Genomic DNA, 24,397 nt, shown 5'->3' on the forward strand with positions numbered 1-24,397 from the left:
ATTTCAATTTTAACTGCATTTACAACAATGGCGGGCAAGGTGGCCCAGAAGCACAACCGTACACTCTCGAACTACGTATCGTAAAGAACTGACGGTAACTTGGCTTGAACCGTTCGCCTCGAATGTTTGCCTTTGCTTTCCTGCTGACTTTTGGGACGAACCGGAGCCGGGGAGGACCAGACCCGGAGTATGGATGTGAGTTTGCCAAAGTTTTGTTCTTGCATGTTTGCAACCCAGCGCCCCCCAATCCGGGGACAGGGTTCTCCAGTTCTCCAAGAAATTTTCCCCCGGAATCCTGGGAACCCCCACCTAGTTGATAATAATTCTAATTTGTCAGCCACATGATATCGTTCTCCCTATCTTTCTTTCAATCTTAAAGTCTCTTAAAAAGGTTTCAAAAGCTGGAACTGTGTCTACATGGTGGAAGGAACCACTGTTGTACAGCCTGAGTTTGGGGTGGGTTAGAAATCCTCTCGCACTTCAGCACATACACCGGATGTTAGAGGCCCTATTACCACCAGCTCAAATCGATGCGGTACGAACGAGGTACGCCTGTTACCTCAACCCCCTCTCACTTGGGGGGAAATTCTGGTTTGGAAATGTTGCAGAAGTGCGAAAATGGGTCGATGATTGGATGATTCGCTGGCAGGCGGGTTGGTGGACATGAAGATATTATGCGGTAAAGCAACAGTAGTCGCGATAGTACCGAGCTCAAGGTATTACTACACTGCTAGTAATATCCTAGTTTTTTTTTGCTGCTTGTCGTAGCGCCTTGAAGAACAAATGTAGTTGTAATTTGGTACCGAATGACTATATCATTCCGAATCGATATGTCTGTCTTCTGGGTCTACCTGCAGAACTTGAGCGTTCGCTATACCGCATTATTAGTTGTCAGTTAGTTGTTTGCCAACTAACACTAGCGCATGTGGTTGACTTTGAACTTACAATCAATCATCGTACCTGACTGTGCTTAAATTTTCTCCCAACAGCACTCGGGAACTTGCCGTGCCATACACCCACAAACACACACGAGTATAACGACAGTAGTGGCTAGGAAGCAAGAGCGTCCCTGACTTCGCACAGGTTGTTAACTTCTAATGGTATTAATAACTATAATGGAGTTCGGAATGTCGGCAAAGTCGGCTGAGACCCGCCGACATTAGGGGGCCACAGCCAACAACAAAACAAACCCTCCACCTGGGTCCCAAGACCCTGAAGTTGTATCGTTGTTTTTTGCTTTACTTCCTTTTTAGTTGCGTTTTTTGGCCACAAATTGAATGGACCTACGGCACGCGACTAGCCACAAATGTTGTGTGTGGGTGTGTGTCTGTGTTCCACCAAATTGTTCTACACGAGGTTAGAATCTGGAACCGTAGGTAAGCCCTTAGCATCTCCCTAAATCAATTCGTTTAGCTGGGTAAAAGGGGATGGTAATGTGTGAGGATGAGTCAGGTGTTTTTAGTTTCTGTGGGTTAAGGTGGGTCCTTTCTTGTGTTTGTGTATGTGTGTGATGGATGGATGTAACATTATGTAGAACCGAGAAGGTAGGGAAATATTATAATTAGACTTAAATGTTTTCATTAAAATTATCCTTTCTTTATGCTAGTTGCTACCACTGGAGAATAAAGCATGGTTGTGCTTAAACGCAGATCAATGCAAGAAACAATTCACTAAATTTAACCATAAAGTTGTACTTAAATACAAAGCTAGCGGAGCCGGTTTAAATCTTTCCGTTATTTCAAATTGTTTCATATTCTTCTCACTGCTACGAGCGCCATCTGTTTGTCAGATTACCGAACGATCGTGTACGTGCTTGAACGATCGTGATGAAACGTTGCTTGCTTGCTTGCTTACTTCTGCGATTAAAACAAAGCCTCTCTGCTGCCTTCTTACTGACATATCTGTCATCCAGTCTAGCTGTACTCGATCATGCCCTTCAGCAGCTCAAACACATCACGCCCAATCGGAACGATGCTCGACGGTGGCAGCAACAAACCGTGCGTTCCTTTATCGGGCAACCGTAACGTGTAGCTGTACCGTATACCGGCACCGTGCCGTGCATAACAAGTAGCCGTGCCGTACGTCTGTGGACCAGCTTCCGGTTCGAGGCTGTACAGAAACTCACCGGCCTCCGTACGCATCGCATCCAACCCGACCGATGCCATCTCGTGCACATCGCCGAACGTTTCCAACCCGTACCGTTCGCTGTCGCGCGTACCGCTAACGTTTTCCAGCTCGGGATAGCTAAGCACCTGTCCGTATGCCTGCAGTGATAGATACAACCGTAGATTGCGCCGTTTCGTTAGAAGAAAATCACGCACTGCTCGAGATTCGGGCTCGGAGAATGGTTCGGAACCGGCGTAGCTGTTACTGCACGGGGTGCGATATATTGGGTCGGTTGCCTGCTGCAAACGGTAGGCCCAGTTGCGGTTAAGGTCAACACCATGACAAATCTCTTCCGAATCGGTCTCCTCCGTGAGCTGTGGCTTATGAGCGTTCCACCAGTTAATTCTACAAGAAAAGAAAGTGTTTACCGGAGCGGTTTTGTGAGAGTTTCTCAAGACTGATACTTACGCGCTTGACAACAGTGCCTGCCCTACTCCGGACGGTGTTTGTTGTGTTTGGTTTGAACGATTCTTAGACCACATCCGATCGTGCCTGTGACTGTACTCGTACCCATCGGGATTAAGAACGGGCAGTATGAACCAATCATACGATTGCACCGTCTTCAGGTCAACAGTCTCGCTAGATGGTGTACTATTTGCACCTTGCAGTGTTTCAGGTACGTCAACCAAACGGTTGAGAAGCCATGTTGCCACTGCTGGTCCTATCCATTGGTTGCCACGTGCACCAGCCTCCACAAAGATGGCCGGCCGTTTCTTGGCCGGTTTCCGAGAACGTTTAGGACGGTGTGTTGCGAACGATACACGCACCACCGTAACAGGCCGTCCTTCGTACGAGCGACCTATATGCAGTAGCTGCACCCGCTGGGGAAAACGTCTCTGCAGGTAGTGCATGAACTTCACGATATCCCCATACCGGTGGTACCGGTACCAGGTGAGTGGATGTCCGTTCCGGAGCTCCATCTGCATCTGCTCGCGACGCGTCAAGCGTGGATTTTCGTACGCAATCGCCTGACCAACATCACGTATGGTGGGTTCGTAACGTAGTCCTTCCTCGTCCAGAAACTCACGCAATGAGTCGCCCTTTACACCCGGTGGTACTAACACATCGGCAGGGCGCACTAGTGACGGATTGCTCCACCAATGAAGCCGTACCCCTTGCGGGGATTGTCGGTAGTCTTCCAACCGTTGCAGTTGTTCCTCGGTGTGTACAAAAATGCGCCACAGTTGGTAGTTACTGTAGGACACAGACGATGGGGCTGTTGGTTTGATCGTGTCGGACATCGATCCCGCCACTGTAGGACGTTTGGTCGAGGCGGTTTGTGCGACATACTGTGCCAACACTGAGAGCAGTTGCTCGGGTTTCGGGAGTGTAGTGGTCGTAGGAGGTGATCTAGTGGTGCTTGCACCGAAAAACTGTGACAACCAGCCAGACATTGGTGAGGCAGATGTTGGTTTGGTGGTTTCCTCGACCGTCGGATGCGGTTTATCGGCGATGACGGGTGGTTTCGGAGCGAGCTCTTCCTGTTCGTCCACACTCTCGGACGATCCAATGTCCGATGACCAAGGGTTGAAAAAATCCCAAGGCATCATCATCTCGAACCATCCGGAACTGGAACTGGTGGAGCTGGACGGTGCAATAGCCGCAGGTATCTCTAAGGTGGGTACTACTGGCTCAACAATCTCTTCCTCCAAATCATTTATAAGGTAAGAACCCGGTATACCTTGGAGCCAATTGGAGGGATCTTGCTCAGACGATGTGTAACGTTCATCCGGTGTCGCTAGTGCGGCATCGCCCGATGTACTACGCGTCGGTCGTCGCCGTACACTCTGCACACGAGGCGTTGTGCTGCGTGCATTTCCACCATCGTACTCATCATAGTCATCCGGCGTGCCGCGTGCCGCTGCTCCAAACCCAAGCGAACGAACAAATCGACCAAACGAGGAGAACATCCTACTGAAGAACCCTTCCGCATCTTCCGGCGATTCACCCGACTCGTAATCATCGTCCTCATCATCTTCCTCACCATTGGATTCGTCTCGATCCTCGTACTCGTCGTCCTGTGCGCTTGAACCATCTTCATCACTGTAGTCGGTCGAGTCCTCGTAACTAACGGCCGGGCGCTTCTTTCTGCGTCGCTTTTTCACACGCTTTATACGCACCGGACGCTCCACGTGTGTGCTCATCTCCTCGTAATCCTTGTCGTTTGTCAGAGCTGTCTGCCGATTAGGACGCACTAGATCACTGCTACCACCACCGTACCCCTCCCCATCCTCCTCATCGTCCTCGTCGTCTTCGTCATCGTCATCATCGTCGTCGTCTGCCTCTTCGAACCCTCCACCGAACCCACCGAAGTAATCCTCTTCCGATTCCTCCTCACTACTATCATCGTATTCCGCACTGTCGTCGGGTCGGGGTTTCCCAAGCGTAACGGTCGGTGGTGTTGCCGCCGTATACTCACTCGTCACCTGAATGTTTGTAGTCATCTTGTTCTTGTTCCCATCGGTACTCAGTGTCGAAGGTAGTCCCGAAATGGTGACCAGTTTAGGTGTGAATTGTTTCATTATTTTAGGCGTTGCATCATTCGCCACCGGTAGCCACGTTTGATCGGTTCCAGGGAGTGTGGATCTCGACGCAGCATCCATCTCACCGGATGTACTACCAACGTATTCACTCTCTTCAGAAACGGACACTTTCGGGTAAGTGTTGCGCTTAACTTTGGACCGTTTCAGTGAGGTATAGTTCTGCGCATTCTGACGCTTCACGGCACGCGTCTCTTCGGAGTCTTCCACGTACTCGGTGCTTGTGAGAGCGTTCTCCATATAAGTGTACACCGATTCGAGCATTCCACCGATACGCTTTATCACGGGTGGATCCACATAGACGACGGGTTTCTTCTGCTTCCCACCACTCGACGAAGCGTTGGGTTTCGATCGCTTAGCAGTGGTTTTTACCGTAGTTGGCCGTGTACTTGTCAGGTAGCGTGTTTTAGTTCGGCGCGTCGTACTGACCGGTTGGAGAGTGGATCGGGTGGGATACACCGACGGTTGTACAGGTGTCAGTGTGCAGCTGAAGGAGTAGTAGCGGCTTAACAAGGACAACGTCTCCGGTGTTAGTTCTGCTTTGGTTGTATCTGACGGTGGTGCACCGAGTGCACCGAGTACTGCAGGTAGTGAAACCTGGTCTGGCGTGACCGGTACCGCTACAGAAGTGTTCGGTTTCTTCTTTCTACGCTTTCTGGTAGGATTTGTTGGCGACCGGGTAGAAGAAACTAATTTCCTTGAAGGCAACATAGGCGCCACAGTTGATTGAGGCATTTGAGGGCGCTGGTAATCTCCGTGGTAAGCAAGGTTCGTATTGTTGAGCGTGTTTTTGATTGTAGATTGATCATCGGAATAGTTTACCGGGTAGCGGGTAAGATTGCTACTGGCGATAGGTGGCGCTGCGGTCGTTACACGATTACTGGCCGATGAAACACTACCGATGCGAAATATCGATGGAAGTTGTGTTTTATTCTTGCCCCATAGTAGATCGATGTAGTTGACAGGATCCTCCCCGACCAGGTACTGGTAGTACTGCTGGACGTTGGTAAAGTTATCCTTCGTTAGCAATCCATTTTTGCTGACATGATTCGCGTGCTCCTGGTTGGATACGTCCGTGGGACGTATCAGTTTCACACGATCCGTCTCAAACTTGTCTATCTTGTGATTGTTAACGTATATACCACTAACGCCGGCTGCATCACGCACCATCACCATCACTAACGTCACTATCGAGAGGCTCGCTAGAGGTCCCATGTTTGCACGAATTTGCAGGACCTTTTTCCAACTTCACTTACGCGTTGGTGGTCTGCATTGAATGGCGGATACAAGAGTACTGATTCGGGCCCACAACATCCACGCACGTTAGGTTCCAGAATTTGCAGAACCACCCCGGATCGGGACATCCTCCGCCCCAAAACCTCACCACCCTGTGTAGGGGTGTGCGGTGAACTGAAACGCTCCAGTAGCCTAAAAGCTTGGACGAACGGCTTACCAACAGGGTACTTAACCTTGCGCACCACAGTGAATGCCGATATGCTCCAGTTCCGGTGCGATCGAGACATTTCTTAACATCTTTCTATCGTTGAGCTGCATTATCTTGTCCCCATCCCCAACGTACTACTACCATTGCTACCTACCAGCACTGTTTTGGGTACGTGGTTACCAGTCACCTCCAGCCGTACATCAAACTTACTCCAAGGGCCGATCGTTGCAGATCGTTAGTTCTGCTAGCGTTTGTCAAACAGAAACAGTTCGAAAGAGATAATGCTCAATTACTTCGATGCGAAGCATCATAAACTAACATAGAATGGAAAGTGTGTGTGCGTTGGGCGAAAGTCTTTCCACCACTGTCATTGAGCTCAATGTGGATGGTATGCAAATAATGGTTTGTAAACAACCGTGTTTAACAAAGAACAGCTTAAATCAACTTACAATCTAGACCATGCTTTGTGGATCGCTTTTCTTTTTATTTCGTCCGACTCTTTTCTGGCAATCTGGTAATGTTGGTGTTTTCGGTGCGAGGGCCTATCATCATTTAATGCTCATTAGACGTGACAGGTGAAACAGTAAGTTTCAGCGAACAACACGAGTAAATCACCCGCTAATGGTCGGGCCGGGAGTGTAGATCCCCCATATATCTCCGGCGCACGTGAGCTCTGGGCGGCATCTTCGCCGCTCACAACCAGTTGCACACACAGCTTCACTTTTAATTGAGCAGGTGTCAGACTTGAATGCTAGCGCATAGTCCATGAAACAGCTGTAAGTGTGCGAGAGTGTGGCCGAGCAATGAGAGATTGAACATAGGAGGGCAATGGAGGAAGAACTAAAGAGAGAGCGTGAATCTGTGGAGAGAACCACATGATCCAGAGGCAGTTGAGTTGGGATTACCACAGTACTGTCATGGCGATTGGTAACCGATCACTGGATTTACGTACAGCTTTCAGAACTAACTAATAATAGCATAGGTCCATTTCAGCCCCATCTGCTTCTATTCCAAGTGGGGGATTTTCCGAACTGTATACAGCCATTGCCACGTGTTCTTTCCCGCTGCTTGTCGCATCGAAGAAGAACGAAAAGGGTCCAACAGCAAGTAGCAAAAAAAATGGCAACTTATCCAGCGTGTGCGCAGCGTGCAACCCGTTTCTAGGTCAACCAGCACCGTATATAACAGGTATGACAACTTTCCCTTAGCACGCGCCTACCGTTCCGCATGGTTTGGTCGCCAGTTCACCCATGCTCAGTGAGTTGTGTTCTCTCACCTGTTTTGTTTTGATCAGGTTATTCGCACTGTTGCCAACAGCGGCGTTTCCCGGTGGGGGAGACTGAATGCCGGTGATAATGAAGTCACCGAATGAGGAATCTCGGTTCTCCAAAGACCGATAGAGTTGAGTGTGGTTAAAGCTGTGGGATTTAGTTGTTAAGGTAAGGGCCACGGTTACGAGTGGATCCAGCAGTGTCCAGTAGTTGACGGTAATTGTTCGTCGTTTGAGTGGGGTAGTTTTTATAAACCCTAACGACTTAGTATTAAATATTGGCTAAATTGCAGTGAGTGTTGCATCACCAGATTGCATTACCCGGTTCGATTATCGTACGATGCGTTAGTGTTGCCTCTAGCCGTCTAGGCGAGAGTCTGTGCAAATCCGGTCTCTTCCCTCTCCTCACGCACGTTCACTGGGCAGTACAATCCAACCCACCGTTAAACTATTAATAATTTCCTATAGCGCAAGATTTTGTGTTAAGAATGAGAAAAAGAACACGACAGCCGACAACACATCAACAAAACAGCAAGTTGTGCTAAAAATACAAAGAATTCTAACGTTCATGCTGTTTGCTTACTATACCCTGTGTCGCGGGTAGTGTCGACACACGTCAGCAGGTTAATGGACTACCCCGGCTAGTAGCGAAATACGGTGGTCGCATACTTTACAGCCAACTTGAACCACTTCTTCTTACGCGCCGTGTAAACAAAGCTCGGATTCTTGGGCGTGTGTATGTGTTTGTGACGTTACTGGTAATGACATTTAAAATCGCAAGGAACTTGAAACAATCTAGTGCGCGTTGCGATATTGGAAAGCAGCAAGAAAACAATTAATAAGAGCAGTGTAAAAATGAGTGCTATACCGAGCAGTATAGCACTCAATCGTATCTGTAGCTTAAAGTGGTTCTGGTTTTTTTTTTCCTAATATGGTTTTTTTTCTGTTGTCTTGGGTACTCAAAACAAATAAAAAAATTATCCCAGATTAGCTGAGCGATCAACTAGCAAAGTGCAATTTTGTTCCCAATCGGACTCATAAGTGTCAAGACTTTCGTCAAGACTGTCTTTTCGAAGGTGTTACCTAGGTCCCGTACTCTGTGTTTCAAAGCGCTATTATGTGAGATCATCGTACACCTCGTACGGCTCGTCCTTGTAGCGACCATTGTCCTCCCACACATAAGGGGCAAAAAAATCCTTCCAAGCATCTTTCTCTCGAACGCTGTTAAAAGGATTTCATCAGTTTCGGACAGTATAAATGTTCTGTACAGTGCCAGCTTCGTCCGTCGCGACAGGTATTTTGAGTAGAGATCCTTTTGTAAGCTTTTGCTACATAGGAGTGCCTCACATCAATGATGTCACCAGCATATGTCAGGATCTGGATTATTATGGACGTATAGATGATGGTCCCCGAAGTTTCCGCCTCCGAGTCACGGATGGCTCTCTCTAGTGCCAGATTGAAAAGGAGACAGGCAAATCTTGTAGGCGGTATTTAACACCGTCATACCCCTGTATATGCTGCACTCTAGCCTATCTTCCTTCTTGTACATGGGATAGATGATACCACGATTCCAATCACAAGGCATGGGATTCACTATCCCATAATAATAATAATTATGGGATAATAGTAATAATCAAATAGTAATAATTTTATGAATTTCCTGGTCGAGTCCTACAACACCGATATTGATCAGTTCGGTTACTATTCCGTCGGATTCTAACAGATACTTCCAGAATAAATATCTTCACCATGTGGAAGTTTTGACGTTTCGACTAACCAAGTTTGACATCACTGGATTTGTTTTTGAAAAAAAAACCAGCCAGAACAAAACGTAAACACCCACTGCTCGTAACACTTGCTACCAGCTGGGACTTGTGTTGGATGTAATAGTGGTCGGTTTGCTGTAGCGGTTCGAACGTACTACGCGTTGCACACGTGCTCGCTAGTATTTGGAGGGAGATCTGATATTCAGGTAGAGTAGTGGGATGTTCGCCTCTGTACCCTTGAATATTTTTCATTTGAGTGTGGAGAGAGAGAGAGAGAGAGAGAGAGAGAGAGAGAGAGAGAGAGAGAGCCCCAGAGAGAACTACCAGGTGCGGTTTTTAAGACTGCCCGTTCTGTATGTGTCATCCTGTTTGCAAAAGAATGGAGCCAAAATTCTCGCACTCAGCATCGCCATTACGATCAAAGTTGTCAAACGGGCCAATGTGTACAACAATGCAGCTTCCCAGGCGGGCGCGACGGACCTCGCCGTTGCGTTTCGTTCATAACACATTTCACCTTCGATCGCGACGGGGTCCGCGCTGCTGTTGGCGGGGTTGGATGGTTATCGTTTATTTTGAACGCGTGCGTCTGTGCATATAAATGTGTGTGTGGTTGAGTGACTATTTTTTTTTCTTCGCAAAAACGTTCTTCGAACCACCGGGAAGCAACAGAATCACAAATCTTGCGCGTTGTGAATGAAGTTTTGTGCGTCTTTTTCTGTGTATGTGTGTGTGTGTGGTGTGTGTGTTGTTTGTTATTTTGCGCGCGCCTCTGACTTTGACTTCCCTAACGGCCCGAACCCGAATCCGGTCACTGTTGTGTAGCTGCTGGCCGAAGTAGGTCGTGTTTCGTGTGCGGTGTACGTGTGTGTGTCTGTGATTTCCATCAAACATTCCCGCAAAAAAAAAAGTGTGATCTTCAATCAAATTTCGCCAATACAGTAGTCATCGCTTTCGCCAATTCTACCATCCGCCGCCGGCTCATAAAGACACGTGCGCACAGTTGCTGCCACTACTCCCGGGCTGTGCTACCGATAACCCATTAGCCGAGGTAGGTAATGGTCGGGAGTGGGGCCAATTAAGCATCCAAACGGGCTCAAGGGTATAGACCTGAACCGTAGCCCCAAGTTGTGGTCGAAGTCTGCAAAAAGCGCAGTTGCGAAAGACATGCTGCTGCAGAGAGTATCCGAGGGAAGATGGTGATGGAAGTGTCGAGGTCGAAAAACAGCGCGTTGAACACAATGCGCGTTAGGGTATCGGCGCTTCTATCAGACATCAGTGTTATTTGGCTGCTCGGGTGTGTTAATTCTGGTTTTATCTTTCGATATTCCCGATGACGGTGAAGAACTTCGGTATGATCGCCGCTGCGATGTTCTTTGACGATCGTTTGAAATGTTGAAGATATATCTCCTAGTTGGAACTGTTGGTGAACTTGAGGCCTTATAATTCTCCTTGGAGGCTCTTGATACAAAACGAAATGATTTATCTGTCTGATCTATAATCTCCTGATTATCCAATAGTCTGATTATCCAATAGTTCTGCATCGAAGTTAATCCGCTTTGTTTATGCTCAATTTGAAAACTGTTATGTCGTCAACGTCTAATCACATTCTATTAGTTATTTTTGTATGGCGATTAACTGATTTTGCGCTACGTTTGCAAGATCGTGTATTCAATTCAAACGTATTTGGACTACATTTTAAAACAGAATATATAAAAAAAAGTGACTCAGAGGCGATTTCTGGCTTGGTCCTCACTTATTATTGATACTACGTAGTTGAATAGTCAATCCTCACTACGGGAAGGTCGGGAAGATTGGCGCTGCCTTCGCCTCTACCATCGGACCACCCCCGTATGGTCTTATGATATCTTCATTTTCCCTAGAGCTTCTTCTGATCAAGTTCTACAAAAATAAAAATCCTGGAATATAGCCTAGCATAACTTCAAGTTATATCCTAAAACCATGCTCGTTACATCCTTCAAATTATTTTTTTAGCAAATATACCACAACTTCGTCCACTGTCAAACTCCCGGCCATTACTCCCAGGGATGTTTTAAGTGAAAAAAGGGAAAGAGAAAGTTACCAGGGGGAGGGGATGGGGATTTGGGATTGGGGTACGGGTTTTTTTTTCTTATTTTTGGCGTCCTCTAAAACCCATCCGTCACGGTGTGTGTTTTTGTTGTTGTCGGGCATATTTGGCACGGTGCGGCAGTCAGCGTCAGCACAATGCGTGTATCTCCTGCTGTATGATTCCTGCGCCACCGATTTGTATATAGCACCTTGTATATATATATATATATATATATATATATATATATATATATATATATATATATATATATATATATATATATATATATACATATGTATATATATGTATTGTCTCTGCACTTCACACGATAAATTCGATAGCACACACAACACATATCAGCAGCAACAACAAAAATAACTACCAGTAGTATACTGTTAGGCAATGACAGTAATGACAGTGAGGCCAAAAAAACAAACGAAAAAGAGAGAGTGAGATCGAGAGATACAAGTGCGAGAGAGAGCGAGAGTATGTGTTGATAATAAAAAGAACAAACCAATGTCACGATACACGATTGTACGTGCTGCCTCTCTATTTGATATTAGGGGCAGATTTTTTTTGGGGGGAATCGGATGGACGCGCTGCAATTAAACATTCCAACAGTCACATCTCCGCTCCTATCGGACACGCCGACGTCAAACTGGGCCTGAGCGTAGTGCGCATGCGAGAAACGAGATGTAACGTTGGAAGGTTTAATCCTTTGCCCGATACCGACACCGATAGCATGACACCGGTCCAGACGTCCGAGGTCCCATACCAAAAGGTTGTTAGTCTGCGGGTGTTGTTAAAGTTAATTGTATATTATAATCGATATTCTTTTTATGACTCTCTCCCTTGCCGGCACTTTTGCACACAGGCACAGTGAGATGCCGCGGTTTGGCTGTCCGGACGGCTAGTACCCCGAACCAGAGACAGAAGAGAGCGAGCGAGGTAGATATTAAAAATAACTTCAAACTTCTTGGCCGCTGGCGAATGACGCGAGGGACACTCGCCATTGCTTTTGTTACGATTTACACGTTTCTCCGTTTCGAAAGCTCATCGGTCATAAAATTTGGAGCAGGCCTAAGCATGCATCTCCACGGTAGCCAACGATCACCAATACCTGTGTCATTGTGACATGATGAGATGAGCGTCTGGTCCGCGCGCGGTCCATTTAATGATGCGAATTGCCGGGCGGGAAGAACGTACTGTAACTTCAGTTTTGAGCCCACCGGATGGATATGTGATTAAGCTACACACTGCGAAGTTGCGAGATAATGGAAATGAGATAGCAGTTTTGCTGTTGTTGTTATTGCAAAAAAACTGAAACACAATTTTATGACCTACCCTACCATAAATCTTGTTTTATGTGTGCGGAGCACCCGCAGGAAACTGTGAAACTGCACACTTTCAGTGTTAGACGCCCAGCCACGGACGACAGTGTCTGGAGTTGGTGAAGGCCAACCATTGATCCAGAGAACCGTGAACATTGACATTCCCGGGTGCATTTCGAACGAGGGCGAGCGGTACCCGAACCTAAAGATCGGGATCATTATGCACCCCCTTCATTGGCAGTGGGCTTTGTTATGGTGGAGAAGAATATCTCCGAATGTGGATCCAATCGGTAGGGCTACCAGTGTCCGGTGATCAGTGGTAGCAAGAGCATCGTCTTCAGTGTATCTCTGAGGTTTTGTGTACTGGAAGGCTTCTGCTCTGGGTGTCGAAAGTTTTGATCACGCAGCAAGCGATCGTCTAGACTTTTTGAGAATTGGTTGCAAGTTGTCAGTATCAAGAAATAATCTCTAGTCTAGTTTGCCCCAAGACACCTCCATTGAAGGTGAGTCATCGTGGATGGTTCAGATGCAATTTCGTGTCGTGTTGCGGATCAGATGTTTACCTTATTAATTCCGCGCGAGTGAATTTACTTGGTAATCGAATACAGCTATCGCTTCAGATGCGTCCAGGAATTTATTTTCCGAATGATGATGATCGGAACTTTCTTTAAGAATTGTTTCCAGGACATAAAAAAAAGAGGAAGAAGATCGTTATTGGTTACAGTGTTTAGAGACCTTTTAATTATCACGGAGCAAGTGCTTTGGTTGAGGAATTTCAAGTTCCAGCTTTTCCAAGCCAAAACTTTTTTGAAGAGCAAAATTAAATTATAGTTTTGTTGGAGAGTGCAGTATTTGTTGTTGTTTGTAGAGCATAAGCGTGTGGAGGCTCGAGTCGCTGAGACGTCAACATTGAAGGTGAGTCACTGCGTAAAACACTTTGCGGGACACACTTGTGGCATAGCACTTGTGCAGTATTGTCGTGCATTTGACACTGACAGTGGCGGGTCTGTACAGTCTTCAGTAAACAGTGGAGGTAAGCGGATCGTCACCTGTAAACTCCATCCGATTCAAGTTCTGTCTTAAAGTTCAGTTGAGAAAAAGTGTCGTGTAATTAAATTCCGGGATTCAGGATCGAGTGATAGTGCTCCACAGTCGAAATCTTGCAGTGCGCTCTAGATTTGGTTGGTTTTATATTCCAAGAGTTTGGTTGAACACAAGTTTGGTGCGCGGATTAATTTGAGGTTAGGAATCTAAAATGTACCAGGAGCTTCCATCGACGTTGCTAGTTGTGTTTAATGCAATTAATTAATTTTCTTGCTTCAATTTTGTTCACCAGAAAACGTCCCCAATAAAGCGTGGACGATGCCGGTGGCAATTTCCGTTGAGGATTACTGTGGTCCACCGGGTGTGTACCGCGCACGCCAACTTGACATCGTCAACCATTTCCCACCGTACAATGGAAACGCGGTGGCGGAAAACGGTGGTCAGAAACACGCTTCGGGACAACCGGAACCATCAGTGGAACTGCAGCATATGGCGGCGGACATGCGATATCACGTACGCCACCATCATCACCGTGAACGGCCCGGCCATGACTATGCGGAGGACGTGATCACGACGCAGGGCGTCCAGCCGCACCACAAGACCAGCTACGCCGAAACGATGATGCACCTGTTCAAGGGAAACATCGGTACCGGTTGCTACGCGATGGGCGATGCGTTCAAGAACGGTGGACTGGTGCTGGCCACCGTACTGACCCTGTTCATCGGGTTCGTCTGCGTGCACTGCCAGCATGTGCTGTTGAACTGTGCCGAGCAGATGCAGGCCCGAAAACGGGAAGAGGACGCAAAGGAGCAAACGCACGGGACGATCGCCACGGTGGAAGCGAACAATGGCAAACCGTTGGAGGTGAAGCCTACGTCCAAGGTACCGCCGGTGTCGGAACCGCTCGACTTTGCCGATACGGTAGCACTCTGCTTCGCGTACGGTCCACCATCCGTCCGACCGTGGGCAACGGCGATGAAGAACGCGGTTAACATCTTTATCTGCGTGACACAGCTCGGCTTCTGCTGCATCTACTTCGTATTCATCAGCTCGAACTTCAAGCAGATCGCCGACCGGTACGGGATCGAGCTGGACGTGCACGTCCACATGGCGCTGCTCGTGGTACCGATCGTGCTGACCTCAATCATCACCAAGCTGAAGTTCCTGTCGTACTGTTCGCTCGCCGCCAACGTCTTCATGACGCTCGGCATCGGCATCACGTTCTACTACGCCTCCCAAGAGCTTCCCTCACTCGCGGAACGCAACCTCATCGGACGACTCGACCAGCTGCCCCTGTTCTACGGTACCGCCATCTTCGCCTTCGAAGGGATTGCGCTTGTGCTGCCACTGCAGAACGAGATGAAACATCCGGCCGACTTTGGCAAACCGTGCGGTGTGCTGAACATCGGCAGCTCCTTCATCATTTTGCTGTTCACCACGTTCGGATTCTTCGGCTACTGGCAGTGGGGTGAAGCTGTCCAGGGCAGTCTCACCCTGAACCTGCCAGATAATGAGATGTAAGTATTTCGAGACAACTCCCTCCCTTGACAGCTACTGATTCGGATGCTGTGCTTTCCCAACACTGTTTCTAGACTGGCGGAGAGTGTGAAGATCATGATTGCTACTGGCGTTCTGCTCGGTTATGCGCTGCAGTTCTTCGTCGCGATCATGATCATGTGGCCGATGGTGGAAAGTCGTGTTGAGCTCGCTAGTCGACATCCCGTACGCTGTGAGATGGTGTTCCGTGTCATTATGGTGCTGGTAACTTGTAAGTGTTCCCCCTGCAGACAATGGTGAGCATGAAGCCTCACACCCTATCTAACGTATTCTCTTGCTCTCAATGTTTTAGTCCTGATTGCGGAGTGTGTCCCAAACCTTGGTGCCTTCATCTCCCTTATCGGTGCCTTCTGCTCGTCCTCGCTGGCTCTCATGTTTCCGCCCCTGATCGAGCTGATCGTTGCCTGGACGAATGGGAAGTTGACCGTGTGGTTGGTGCTGAAAAATGTCGTCATTCTGCTGTTGGCTTTGCTCGGCTTTGCTACCGGAACGTACGAAAGCATGTCTGCGCTTGCCAAAGATTTTTAAACTCGTCGCACCGAGAGGGAGAGAGAAAGAGAGAGGCGCAGAGGTGCTCGAAAGCTTCATCGAACGAGTGGGTGATTGAAAGTTACCTTAGCTAAAACTGAATCGTTGGTAGGAATAAGCTACTCTACATCGTTTTACATTTTCATTTGTTTTGTACGTTACTTGAGTATGTGACAGAGTGTGTGTATGTGTGTGTGCTGTGCTGCTTGTACCGGTTGTGCTGCAACAGATACCCAAATGTATCTCGCTAGGAAGTAACAAACACCGTCCATCGATACTACTTATCGATATACTAGCATTGGCAGGGAAACAAGTTCTTATGACGTTATGGTTGTGTCCCACTATTGGGCCATTTTCATGTCCAGTGAAGGAAGTAGAAGCAGATGAAAAGACACACAAGACAGTACGGTTACACCTCGAAAAGTCGAATATTTGCATCATTCGCCCTGTATGATAAGTATACTCTATACAACGTTAGGTTTAAATGCAATAAGTTATCCCAAATACTGAGTAGCCTATAAGTGAGAATGTGAATGTATATGTGGGTGTATATTATCCTTGCGGATAGCAAGGTGGTCTCAGAAAAACACAAATCGAAATGGCCATACAGTAAGTAAGTTTGATAGAAAATGCAGGGGGAAAATTTTGTGATGGAAATCTAGACGGATCACTTAGTTGCAGGACAATCGTGGGAAGAGGGTGTAGGAGGAAGCACAGAATATGAATAAAAGTTTTCCATTCGCAAAAAGGTATTTTTTCCCGAAACCAGAAACTTAACATACAGAACAACTGATGGCTGGCCTAATATTGTTCAGACGTTTCCCGGGTGCGGCAGACCAAATTTTCCCAGACGGTCATGGTGTTTGGGTGCGAGTCGTCAGAAAGAGGTTCAATTCCGATGGCTGATTTGATGGATGAAACCTTAGATGATGAATGAAACCTTGGGGTGGTCCGGTGGCCGAGCCAACAATGGCGCCGGTCTTCACACAGCAGAACCGGGGTTCAAATCCCATCCAGAGCGCCTCCCCGTATGCAGGGCTGCCTACTTTGCAACGGGTATAATCAAGTCACAGTAAGCCTAAAAATCTCCATCTTGGACTTCGTCACGTTCGGTTGGAACCTCTTAGAGCTCCGTTGTTTTTACGTGTTTTCAACGTGTTCTGTGAGCCTTGCCGTGCGACATTTGCTGTCTATAGATGCACTTGTGTCTCGTCCTCAATTCGTGTCAGATTCCGCCTGTTTTGTTGCATCACCGCGCTGTTATCGTCTATTTTCGAGCTAGCGTCCTCGAAGTTTCAACGTACTCGTTCTTATTTTGTGTTAGTGCGTTTCGTTCCTGTGTCAGTGCAGCTCAGTGCTTACGATGGCTACGGTCTGTCCTTCGTGCTCCCTGCCTGTAAACAACGAAGAACTGATTAAGTGTGCGGGCTCCTGTGATACATCTTGCCATCTTCGTTGTATTGGAGACCCCGAAGCTGCTTTTCCGGAATTCACATGACCCGATGCTCAAGCCATCTGGATTTGCGCAAGTTGCAACGCATCACGGCTTAACGGTAGAGCTATATTCAACGAACTCAATACCGCTCTCGATGTTCTAAAGGACGAGTTGCTTCGTGAATTTGACGGTCGTCTTACTGCCGTCTTGGATGCGGTGCGTGCTGATGTACTGTCTGCTGTTGACAGGAACAATTCCAACACGCACACGTTGATGCCACGCATCATCATCCGCCGCAGCAACGCCTATAAGCTCCCGCCCCGGTGAACTGGACCGAGCGTCCCAAAACGCTCCTAACCGCAATGCGCCTAAACGTAGGCTTGTCGATTTCACGCCTTCCGATGCCGTTTCTGCACCACCTTTCAACGTTGGCACTGCACCGATTTCACCATCGTCTCGTACCGTGCTGACCGTCCCGTTGAATGTATCCAATGGGCCGAATTTCTGGTTATACCTTACCAGAATTACTCCATCGGTGTCTGACGCCGATTTCAAGCTGATGGTGACTTCTCAGCTAGGTACTGATGACGTCATCACTATTAGACTGGTGCCACGTGACAAGGATCCAGGCACTCTCAGCTTTACCTCCTTTAAAGTTTGGATGTCGCTTGATTTAAAAGAAAAGGCACTTTCACCACCCACTTGGCACAACGGTATAGTGTTCCGTGAATTCACTGACCACCGCACCTCACAAACAGCACAGAATTTTTGGCACACAGGGCCCCGGGAACCACTTCCGACCACCAGTATTCGAGTCAACTTACCGCCCAACCACCTGAATCTGCCGCTCTCCGAACCGCACCACGCCACTATGCCCGAGCCACCACTGCCTTAACTACACGTGTTCTCCGTGATACTCCGCCGACGCATGCACTGGCTTCAAACTTAGAGCTTCACCTACACTACCAGAACGTTAGAGGACTGCTCACCAAGCTGAATAACACCCGACTCGAATTATCTGAGTCTGATCTCCATGTATTGGTACTTACCGAAACCTGGCTCGACGAATCGATACCCACCGCACTACTAGCTGACACGCAATTCAACGTATACCGTTGCGACCGAAGTACTGATAACAGCATACACTCTCGTTGTGGAGGTGTGCTCATCGCTTGTGCTGCTTCCTTAAACAGCTTCATGTTACGTCACGCTTTCTCATCGCTTGAGCTCCTGTGGGTGTGCGTAAAACTTCATCTTTGCAGCCTATTCATCGGTGTGATCTACATCGCTCCTGAACGCAGTTCCTCTGTGGATATGTTCGACAATCTGCATGAGAGTGTATGTGACATTTCCGAACGTATGTCGCAAAACGACCTACTGTTGCTGTTTGGAGACTTCAACATGCCAGCTATTACCTGGCTTGCCGCTACCGACCCACCACGCCACTTCATGCCCAACTATTCATCATCCGGATGCTCTCTCATCGATGGCATGACCTACAATGGATTGCTGCAATTGTCAGGGGTGAAAAATCATCGCGATCGCCAGCTGGATTTACTTTTCGCTAACTGTTCGATAATCGCACTTTCTTTCGTGAAACGTGTAGTGTTGTCCCGCCGAAGGTTCAGATTCAACTGTTTATTCTTGGTCAATTATAATTCAATTCTTATTCCTACTATGGTTCGTTTATAATAACTAGTCCACCTAACTTACTAATCCTTCATGCAATTAGCTTTCATGCAATTTGATATTTCATGCAAATCGATATTTCATGCAAATCCTAACATTCCGGCCACCAAAGAAGGGACTTCTTTTTAAATTGCTTGAATTCCGAATGAATACCTTCATGAAACTATTTCCTGAACATTAGTAGTGTCTACATTAAGATGTGTTTTCCTCGTTTGGAATCGGAAGGATTGCTAAACGAACGCTTGGTCTAACAATTTGTTTCCCTGACGCTGTACGTAATGTCACTACACGCACTATGCCATCCTTGCCTGGGTGTAACGCTACAATTCTACCCATTGGCCACATCGTAGGATGTACGTTATCCTCCTTAATAATCACTAACATATTTTCCTTTAATATCACCGAGGCACCGTTGCAGTGCTTGGCGCAGGCTTGCAATTGCTGAAGGTACTCAGGCATCCACCGGGACCAGATGTTACGAACGTTCTTTTGCACCAACTGGTATTCCTTCAGACGATTATCAGGTATCTCACTGTAGTCTACCTCTGGCACAGCTTGCAGACTTCTACCAATGAGAAAATGAGCAGGAGTTAGTGGTTCTAAATCCGTTGGTTCATTAGATAAAGGAGTTAAAGGGCGTGAGTTCAAACATTGTTCGACTTGGGTTAGGAGTGTTAACATGCTTTCTTGAGTGATACTTATGGTTCCGATACTTCTGATGATGTGTTTCTTGGCCGCCTTCACTGCTGCTTCCCATAGACCGCCGAAATGCGGTGCACGTGGTGGGATAAATTTCCAAGACATCTCGTTGTTTGCACACCAGTTGAAGATTTGTGCACGATCGTCCTCGTTGCACTTCAGCATTTTGTAGATCCGATTGAGTTCGTGTGATGCACCTTTAAACGTAGTCGCGTTGTCCGAGTGTAGTTCCTTAATCCTTCCACGACGTGCGACTACACGACGTAGTGCTCCGAGGAACGCAGTTGTGGTGAGATCTCCCACCAACTCGATGTGTACAGCCTTCGTTGCAAAACATACAAATATAGCTATGTACGCCTTTGTGGGACTCCTGTTCCGCATTGTTGCCTTTAACAGAACTGGTCCACAGTAGTCCACGCCGCAAACAGCAAATGGGATAGTTGGCGAAACCCTTGATAACGGTAAATCGGCTATGCACTGTTTCACAAGCGTTGGTTTGGCCTTAAAACATACATGGCATCGATGATATGTGATCTTCGACAAACTTCTTCCACCGATTATCCAAAATTTCTGGCGAAGGGACGTCAATAACAGTTGCGGTCCGGCGTGAAGTAATTTCAAATGGTACGCAGTAGCCAGAAGTGATGCCAAGGGATGCTTTGCATCCAGTAAGATGGGATGTTTGGTAGCATCGGGTATGTTTGCGTTCCTAAGCCGGCCACCAACGCGCAGGATACCAAGTGAGTCAATAAATGGAGAAGTCCATTTCAGCTTCGAAGTCCGAGAAATATCCTTGCCATGTCCGAGGTTGTGTAGATCATCGTAAAATGTGTCTAATTGCGATAAATGACACAATCGCAATTCCGCTCTCTGAAGTTCCTCTGCGGTGAGTAGTGGAACCGCAACGATCAGTTCCTTAACCGATCGATGAGTGCTGATGATAACAGTTCTTTGGTTGTTTACGCTCTTATGTTCACGTAACCGTTGAATGTATCGCAAGCAATATGCGATGACCCGTCGAAGTTTGTGGTAGACCGAAAACCGTGAGAATAGTGTGTTCCGGAAATCAGAGACTATTGAACTTGCTGCAATTCGTGATGTCGCCAATCGTTCTTCCTCACAAACCACTGTTTCCCCAAGTGGAAGTGGATCGTTAGGCCAATTTTTCGGAGTCTCTGATAACCATTGTGGCCCATGCCACCAGCGATGACAAGCTAACAACTTATCTGGATTCAAGCCACGGGAGACGTCATCTGCTGGATTATCAACACCTGGTACGTGCTTCCAGCACTGAATTCCGGTATCGGCTTGTATCTTGGCGATTCGGTTAGCTACAAAAGGCTTCCAGCGGTTTGGAGAAGAATTAAGCCAATGCAGGACAGTCATCGAATCGGTCCAGCAGATAGTAACCGAATAAGTGTTGAATGATCGTCTAACCTTGTGGTATAGTTGAGTCGCCAAGCGTGCAGCACAAAGTTCCAGCCGAGCAATAGAGTGGGTATTCGACAGCGAAACCACCTTTGATTTGGCTGCTAGTAGTTGAACAGTCACACGTTGATCCGTCTCAGCCCGAATGTAGCAGCATGTACCGTATGCTCTCTGGGAAGCGTCAGCAAAGATGTGCAATTGTACATTGGTAGCCTTGTACTGCGAGATAAACCGAGGCACCTGTAAACCCCGAAGAAGGTTTAACGCCGAGTGAAACTTCTGCCATTGATCTTGAAGCGATGATGGGAGTTCTCGGTCCCAATCCCATGATTTGCCGTCGTGCTTCAACCCCCATAATTGTTGCATGAACAATTTTGCGATGAGAATTACCGGTCCAATCAAGCCAAGAGGGTCGAAGAGTTTGGCGATGTAGGAGCATGTAATCCTTTTTGTCAGAGCAGCTGGTATTGGTGGTAGCTCAACTCTGCACCGAAATGTATCACTTAACGGTTCCCAAGCGATACCCAACGTTGAAATTGCTTGTGCGTCTTGCCATTCATGTGTAGGAAACAATGCCAAATCTTCCTTTGAAATCCCTGATAGGGCCTTTGCTGAGTTAGATGCCCATTTCTTCAAACAAAACCCAGCCGAATGTAACATTGAAGAAATTTGCGTGCGCATCTCGATGGCATCTGATAGTTCTTCTGTCCCAGACAAAAGATCGTCCATGTAAAAGTCGTGAAGTACCGAGTTCACTGCCAGTGGATGCGAGTCTTGCTGATCGTATGCAATCTGTTTCAATGTTCTGGTTGCCAGGAACGGAGCTGATGCAGTGCCATATGTAACCGTCTGTAGCTCGAAGGTGTCTATAGGTTCACATGGATTCTTCCGGTACAAGATGCGTAGAAAGTTTTTATTTGGGTTGTCGTGGAGGATTTGTCGGTACATCTTTTCGACGTCTGCGGTGATAGCGATGGCGTGTGATCGAAATCGTAGCATAATCGTGAACAGGTCTTGTTGAATGATAGGACCAACAAGCAATTTGTCATTCAAAGAGAAGCCGGAAGTGGTTTTGCACGACGCGTCAAAGACAACCCGAACCTTCGTGCTAGTACTCTTCTCCTTTACAACTGCATGGTGAGGTAGATAATAATGCGGGCACAAATCATCCACTGGAGCCGATAACTTTCTCATATGACCCAGCTTCTCATATTCGTCTATAAACGCCGAATATGCTTCTTTCATCTGCGGATTGGCATTTAAACGTCGTTCTAGTGCCAAGAATCTGCGTTCCGCGATTTCTCTGGAGGCTCCTAAAACGATACCCGGATTAGGATTAATTGGCAAACAAACAACATACCTCCCCGACGCGTTACGAGTTGTCGTAGAAGCGTAATGCTTCTCGCAGCTGTCCTCTTCCGTAGATAAAGCAGGATCATCAAGTATGCTCTCGGTTTCCCAAAAGCGTGTCATGATTGCTTCCAAAGAGTTGTCGGTCGTCGCCACATGACAGATCCGAGGGGTGTGTGATGACTGTGACGTATTTCCTGCCACAGCCCATCCGAATTGCGTCTCCACTAGCCATGGACCACCAGGGCGTAATGAACGCTTGTGACCCGTATGCAGCTCCCAGAACGCGTCACCTCCAATGACGATATCAACCATGCCGGGAATGTGATAGGTTGGATCCGCTAGAGTCACATTAGGCATGTCCCAGGAAGACACGTTGATTGGTGAGGTAGGTATATCCGCCGACGGGGTGTCCAATATGAGAAATTCCAATTGGGTGCTGAAGTGATGTGCCTTGGATCGAACGATTGCCGTGATCGATCCCCTTACATGCTGCACTGTTTTCCCGATGTCAGAAACCGAAACATTCACCTTGGTGCGGGTGGTTATAAGTTTCCGAGCCAGTCTCTCCGACATAAAGTTGGACATCGAGCCCGAATCGAGAAGCGCTCTCGCCTCGTGATGATTCCCATAATCGTCAGCAACAAGCACTACAGCTGTTTCGAGGAATACAGCTTCATCCTCTGCATGAGCGGCCAGAGTAACCTTCGGTTGTGCTGTTTGATGTAGCAGCGTATGGTGGCGTTCGTGGCACGAACGGCAAGAATAATACGATCTGCAAACCTTTGCCAAATGGGATCCACTAAGGCAGTTCCAGCATAGCCCCTTTGATTTGACTAGGTTCCGTCGTTGCTGTGTATCGTAGCTGAGAAATACTGGACAGTTGCGTAGTGAATGATTGTCGGCACACGCTAGTGGGCATTTCGGTTGGTGAAAGGATGAAAAACTGGTTGGTGTATGTTCCATGGAAGCATTGTTAGTTATCGATCTCCGATGTGTTGCAGAGTGACGTTGGTTGCCGGCCACCTTGATCGCAGTTGGGCGTGCTTCACCAGAAAACCTTTGGGAAGACTTCAAGATGCGTATCCGCTCGTGTAAAAAGTCGATAACTTCCTTGTACTTATCCTTATCGTGGTTCACAGAATGCTTCTCCCAGGCCAGTATTGTTGACGGATCCAGCTTCATGAGCAGCATATTCGATAGCGGTGTATCCCAATGTTCGATAGGCTCGTGCAGTTTCACTAAACCATTAACGTGTCGCCCAAATTCATCGACTAGATGTGCCAATTCATCGACGCATTCCGTTTGCACAGCCGGGAAGTGGTGCAAAGCGCGGTAATACTCTCGTATCAGCATGCGGGAATTATCGTATCGATTCAAAAGTGATGCCCATGTAATTGAATAATTGTCTGCCGTCAACGTTGTGTGTTCGTATGGTATAGCAGCTTCACCACGTAAAGAAGATAAAAGATATTGAAGCTTCGAAATGGAAGGAAGCTCGGTCGATGCGTCGATCATGGCTATGAATCGGTCGCGAAAGGACAGCCATTTAGAATAATCGCCATCGAAGATAGGTAGATCGATTTTCGGGAGACGAAGGTTCGACGCATTTGGTTTGCTAAACGCGAAGGTCGATGAACTTGGTAATAGCGTCGATTCCCCGAGAAGGTTCGACTCCTTTGGCTGCCGGTCTCGTAAAAACGCACGCACATGACGACATCGATCGTCCATCGCGATCCTCTCCTGTATGCATACTTCGATAGCCTCGTTGCTATCGTCCAACTCCATTAACTGCGTTATCGCGGCGAAATATTCCTCCTTATACCGTTCCAAGCATTCTAATGCATCCAGCACCTCATTTGCCACATTTTCGGAGAAAGAACATTGAAATTTCTCCAGCGCCTTAATATGCTCATCCGCAAAGCGCTTCTTCAACAAGGCTGCCTTCTTCTTTTTATCCATTGCACGCCGATACCGAACACGAACACTGTATAGGGTTTTATTTCACAAGTAACACGCGATGTAGCTGTACGGTCGATGCTCTTGATGCCGAGCGTACTCCGTCCGTTTCTCTTGATGCAG

The 24,397-nt window shown here is 47.5% G+C and overlaps 3 protein-coding genes across 18 annotated transcripts in view; 1 reads left to right on the forward strand and 2 right to left on the reverse strand.

Moving 5' to 3' along the window:
* LOC118511217 overlaps positions 1 to 22,343 on the reverse strand; it is a 32,688-nt gene extending 10,345 nt beyond the window's left edge. For 2 of the 14 annotated variants that reach the window (XR_004906125.1, XR_004906124.1), the window contains exons 1-3: positions 18,528 to 22,343; positions 18,199 to 18,455; positions 17,974 to 18,106 (exon numbers count right to left, since the gene is read on the reverse strand). Coding sequence is in view for 5 of the 14 variants with exons in the window: in XM_036054058.1 (XP_035909951.1) it covers positions 1,914 to 2,511; positions 2,575 to 5,921 (3,945 nt within the window). In the remaining 9 variants the exon portion in view is untranslated. Of the gene's footprint in view, positions 1 to 4; positions 148 to 1,572; positions 2,512 to 2,574; positions 5,974 to 11,824; positions 13,009 to 13,148; positions 13,251 to 16,382; positions 17,109 to 17,973; positions 18,112 to 18,198; positions 18,476 to 18,527 lie in introns of those variants that run through there. The other 12 variants (XR_004906128.1, XR_004906126.1, XM_036054058.1 and 9 more) reach the window with 11 other exon arrangements.
* LOC118511265 (proton-coupled amino acid transporter-like protein CG1139) lies at positions 4,758 to 16,235 on the forward strand. 3 transcript variants are annotated; one of them, XM_036054149.1, is made up of 5 exons: positions 6,793 to 7,338; positions 7,445 to 10,234; positions 13,922 to 15,146; positions 15,222 to 15,397; positions 15,479 to 16,235. In XM_036054149.1, exons 3-5 carry the CDS (start codon positions 13,948 to 13,950, stop codon positions 15,712 to 15,714), a joined length of 1,611 nt encoding a protein of 536 aa, XP_035910042.1. In that variant the 5' UTR covers positions 6,793 to 7,338; positions 7,445 to 10,234; positions 13,922 to 13,947; the 3' UTR covers positions 15,715 to 16,235. The 3 variants fall into 3 exon arrangements, with proteins under 3 accessions (XP_035910034.1, XP_035910042.1, XP_035910051.1); XM_036054141.1 differs by lacking the exons at positions 6,793 to 7,338; positions 7,445 to 10,234 and adding an exon at positions 4,758 to 4,823 and having other exon boundaries at positions 15,479 to 16,218; XM_036054158.1 differs by lacking the exons at positions 6,793 to 7,338; positions 7,445 to 10,234 and adding an exon at positions 13,116 to 13,826.
* LOC118502904 lies at positions 22,237 to 24,277 on the reverse strand. Its single transcript, XM_036035664.1, has 2 exons — positions 22,342 to 24,277; positions 22,237 to 22,250 (listed from the first exon to the last, which is right to left on the reverse strand). The coding sequence occupies exons 1-2, from the start codon at positions 24,275 to 24,277 to the stop codon at positions 22,237 to 22,239; spliced, it is 1,950 nt and encodes a 649-aa protein (XP_035891557.1).
* Between the last annotated feature and the right edge of the window lie 120 nt (positions 24,278 to 24,397).

The sequence above is a fragment of the Anopheles stephensi genome, chromosome X (assembly GCF_013141755.1).
Source record: "Anopheles stephensi strain Indian chromosome X, UCI_ANSTEP_V1.0, whole genome shotgun sequence".
In the NCBI taxonomy this organism is placed as follows: domain Eukaryota; kingdom Metazoa; phylum Arthropoda; class Insecta; order Diptera; family Culicidae; genus Anopheles; species Anopheles stephensi.

What these genes read in the sequence shown, in the direction of transcription:
- LOC118511265 (XM_036054141.1), top strand. Translation starts at nt 4,778, where the DNA reads ATGTACTACCAACGTATTCACTCTCTTCAGAAACGGACACTTTCGG. An exon ending in AACCTGCCAGATAATGAGAT is followed by an intron (nt 15,147 to 15,221) that starts GTAAGTATTTCG and finishes CACTGTTTCTAG; the next exon opens with ACTGGCGGAGAGTGTGAAGA. An exon ending in CATTATGGTGCTGGTAACTT is followed by an intron (nt 15,398 to 15,478) that starts GTAAGTGTTCCC and finishes TCAATGTTTTAG; the next exon opens with TCCTGATTGCGGAGTGTGTC.
- LOC118502904 (XM_036035664.1), bottom strand. Translation starts at nt 24,277, where the DNA reads ATGGATAAAAAGAAGAAGGCAGCCTTGTTGAAGAAGCGCTTTGCGGAT.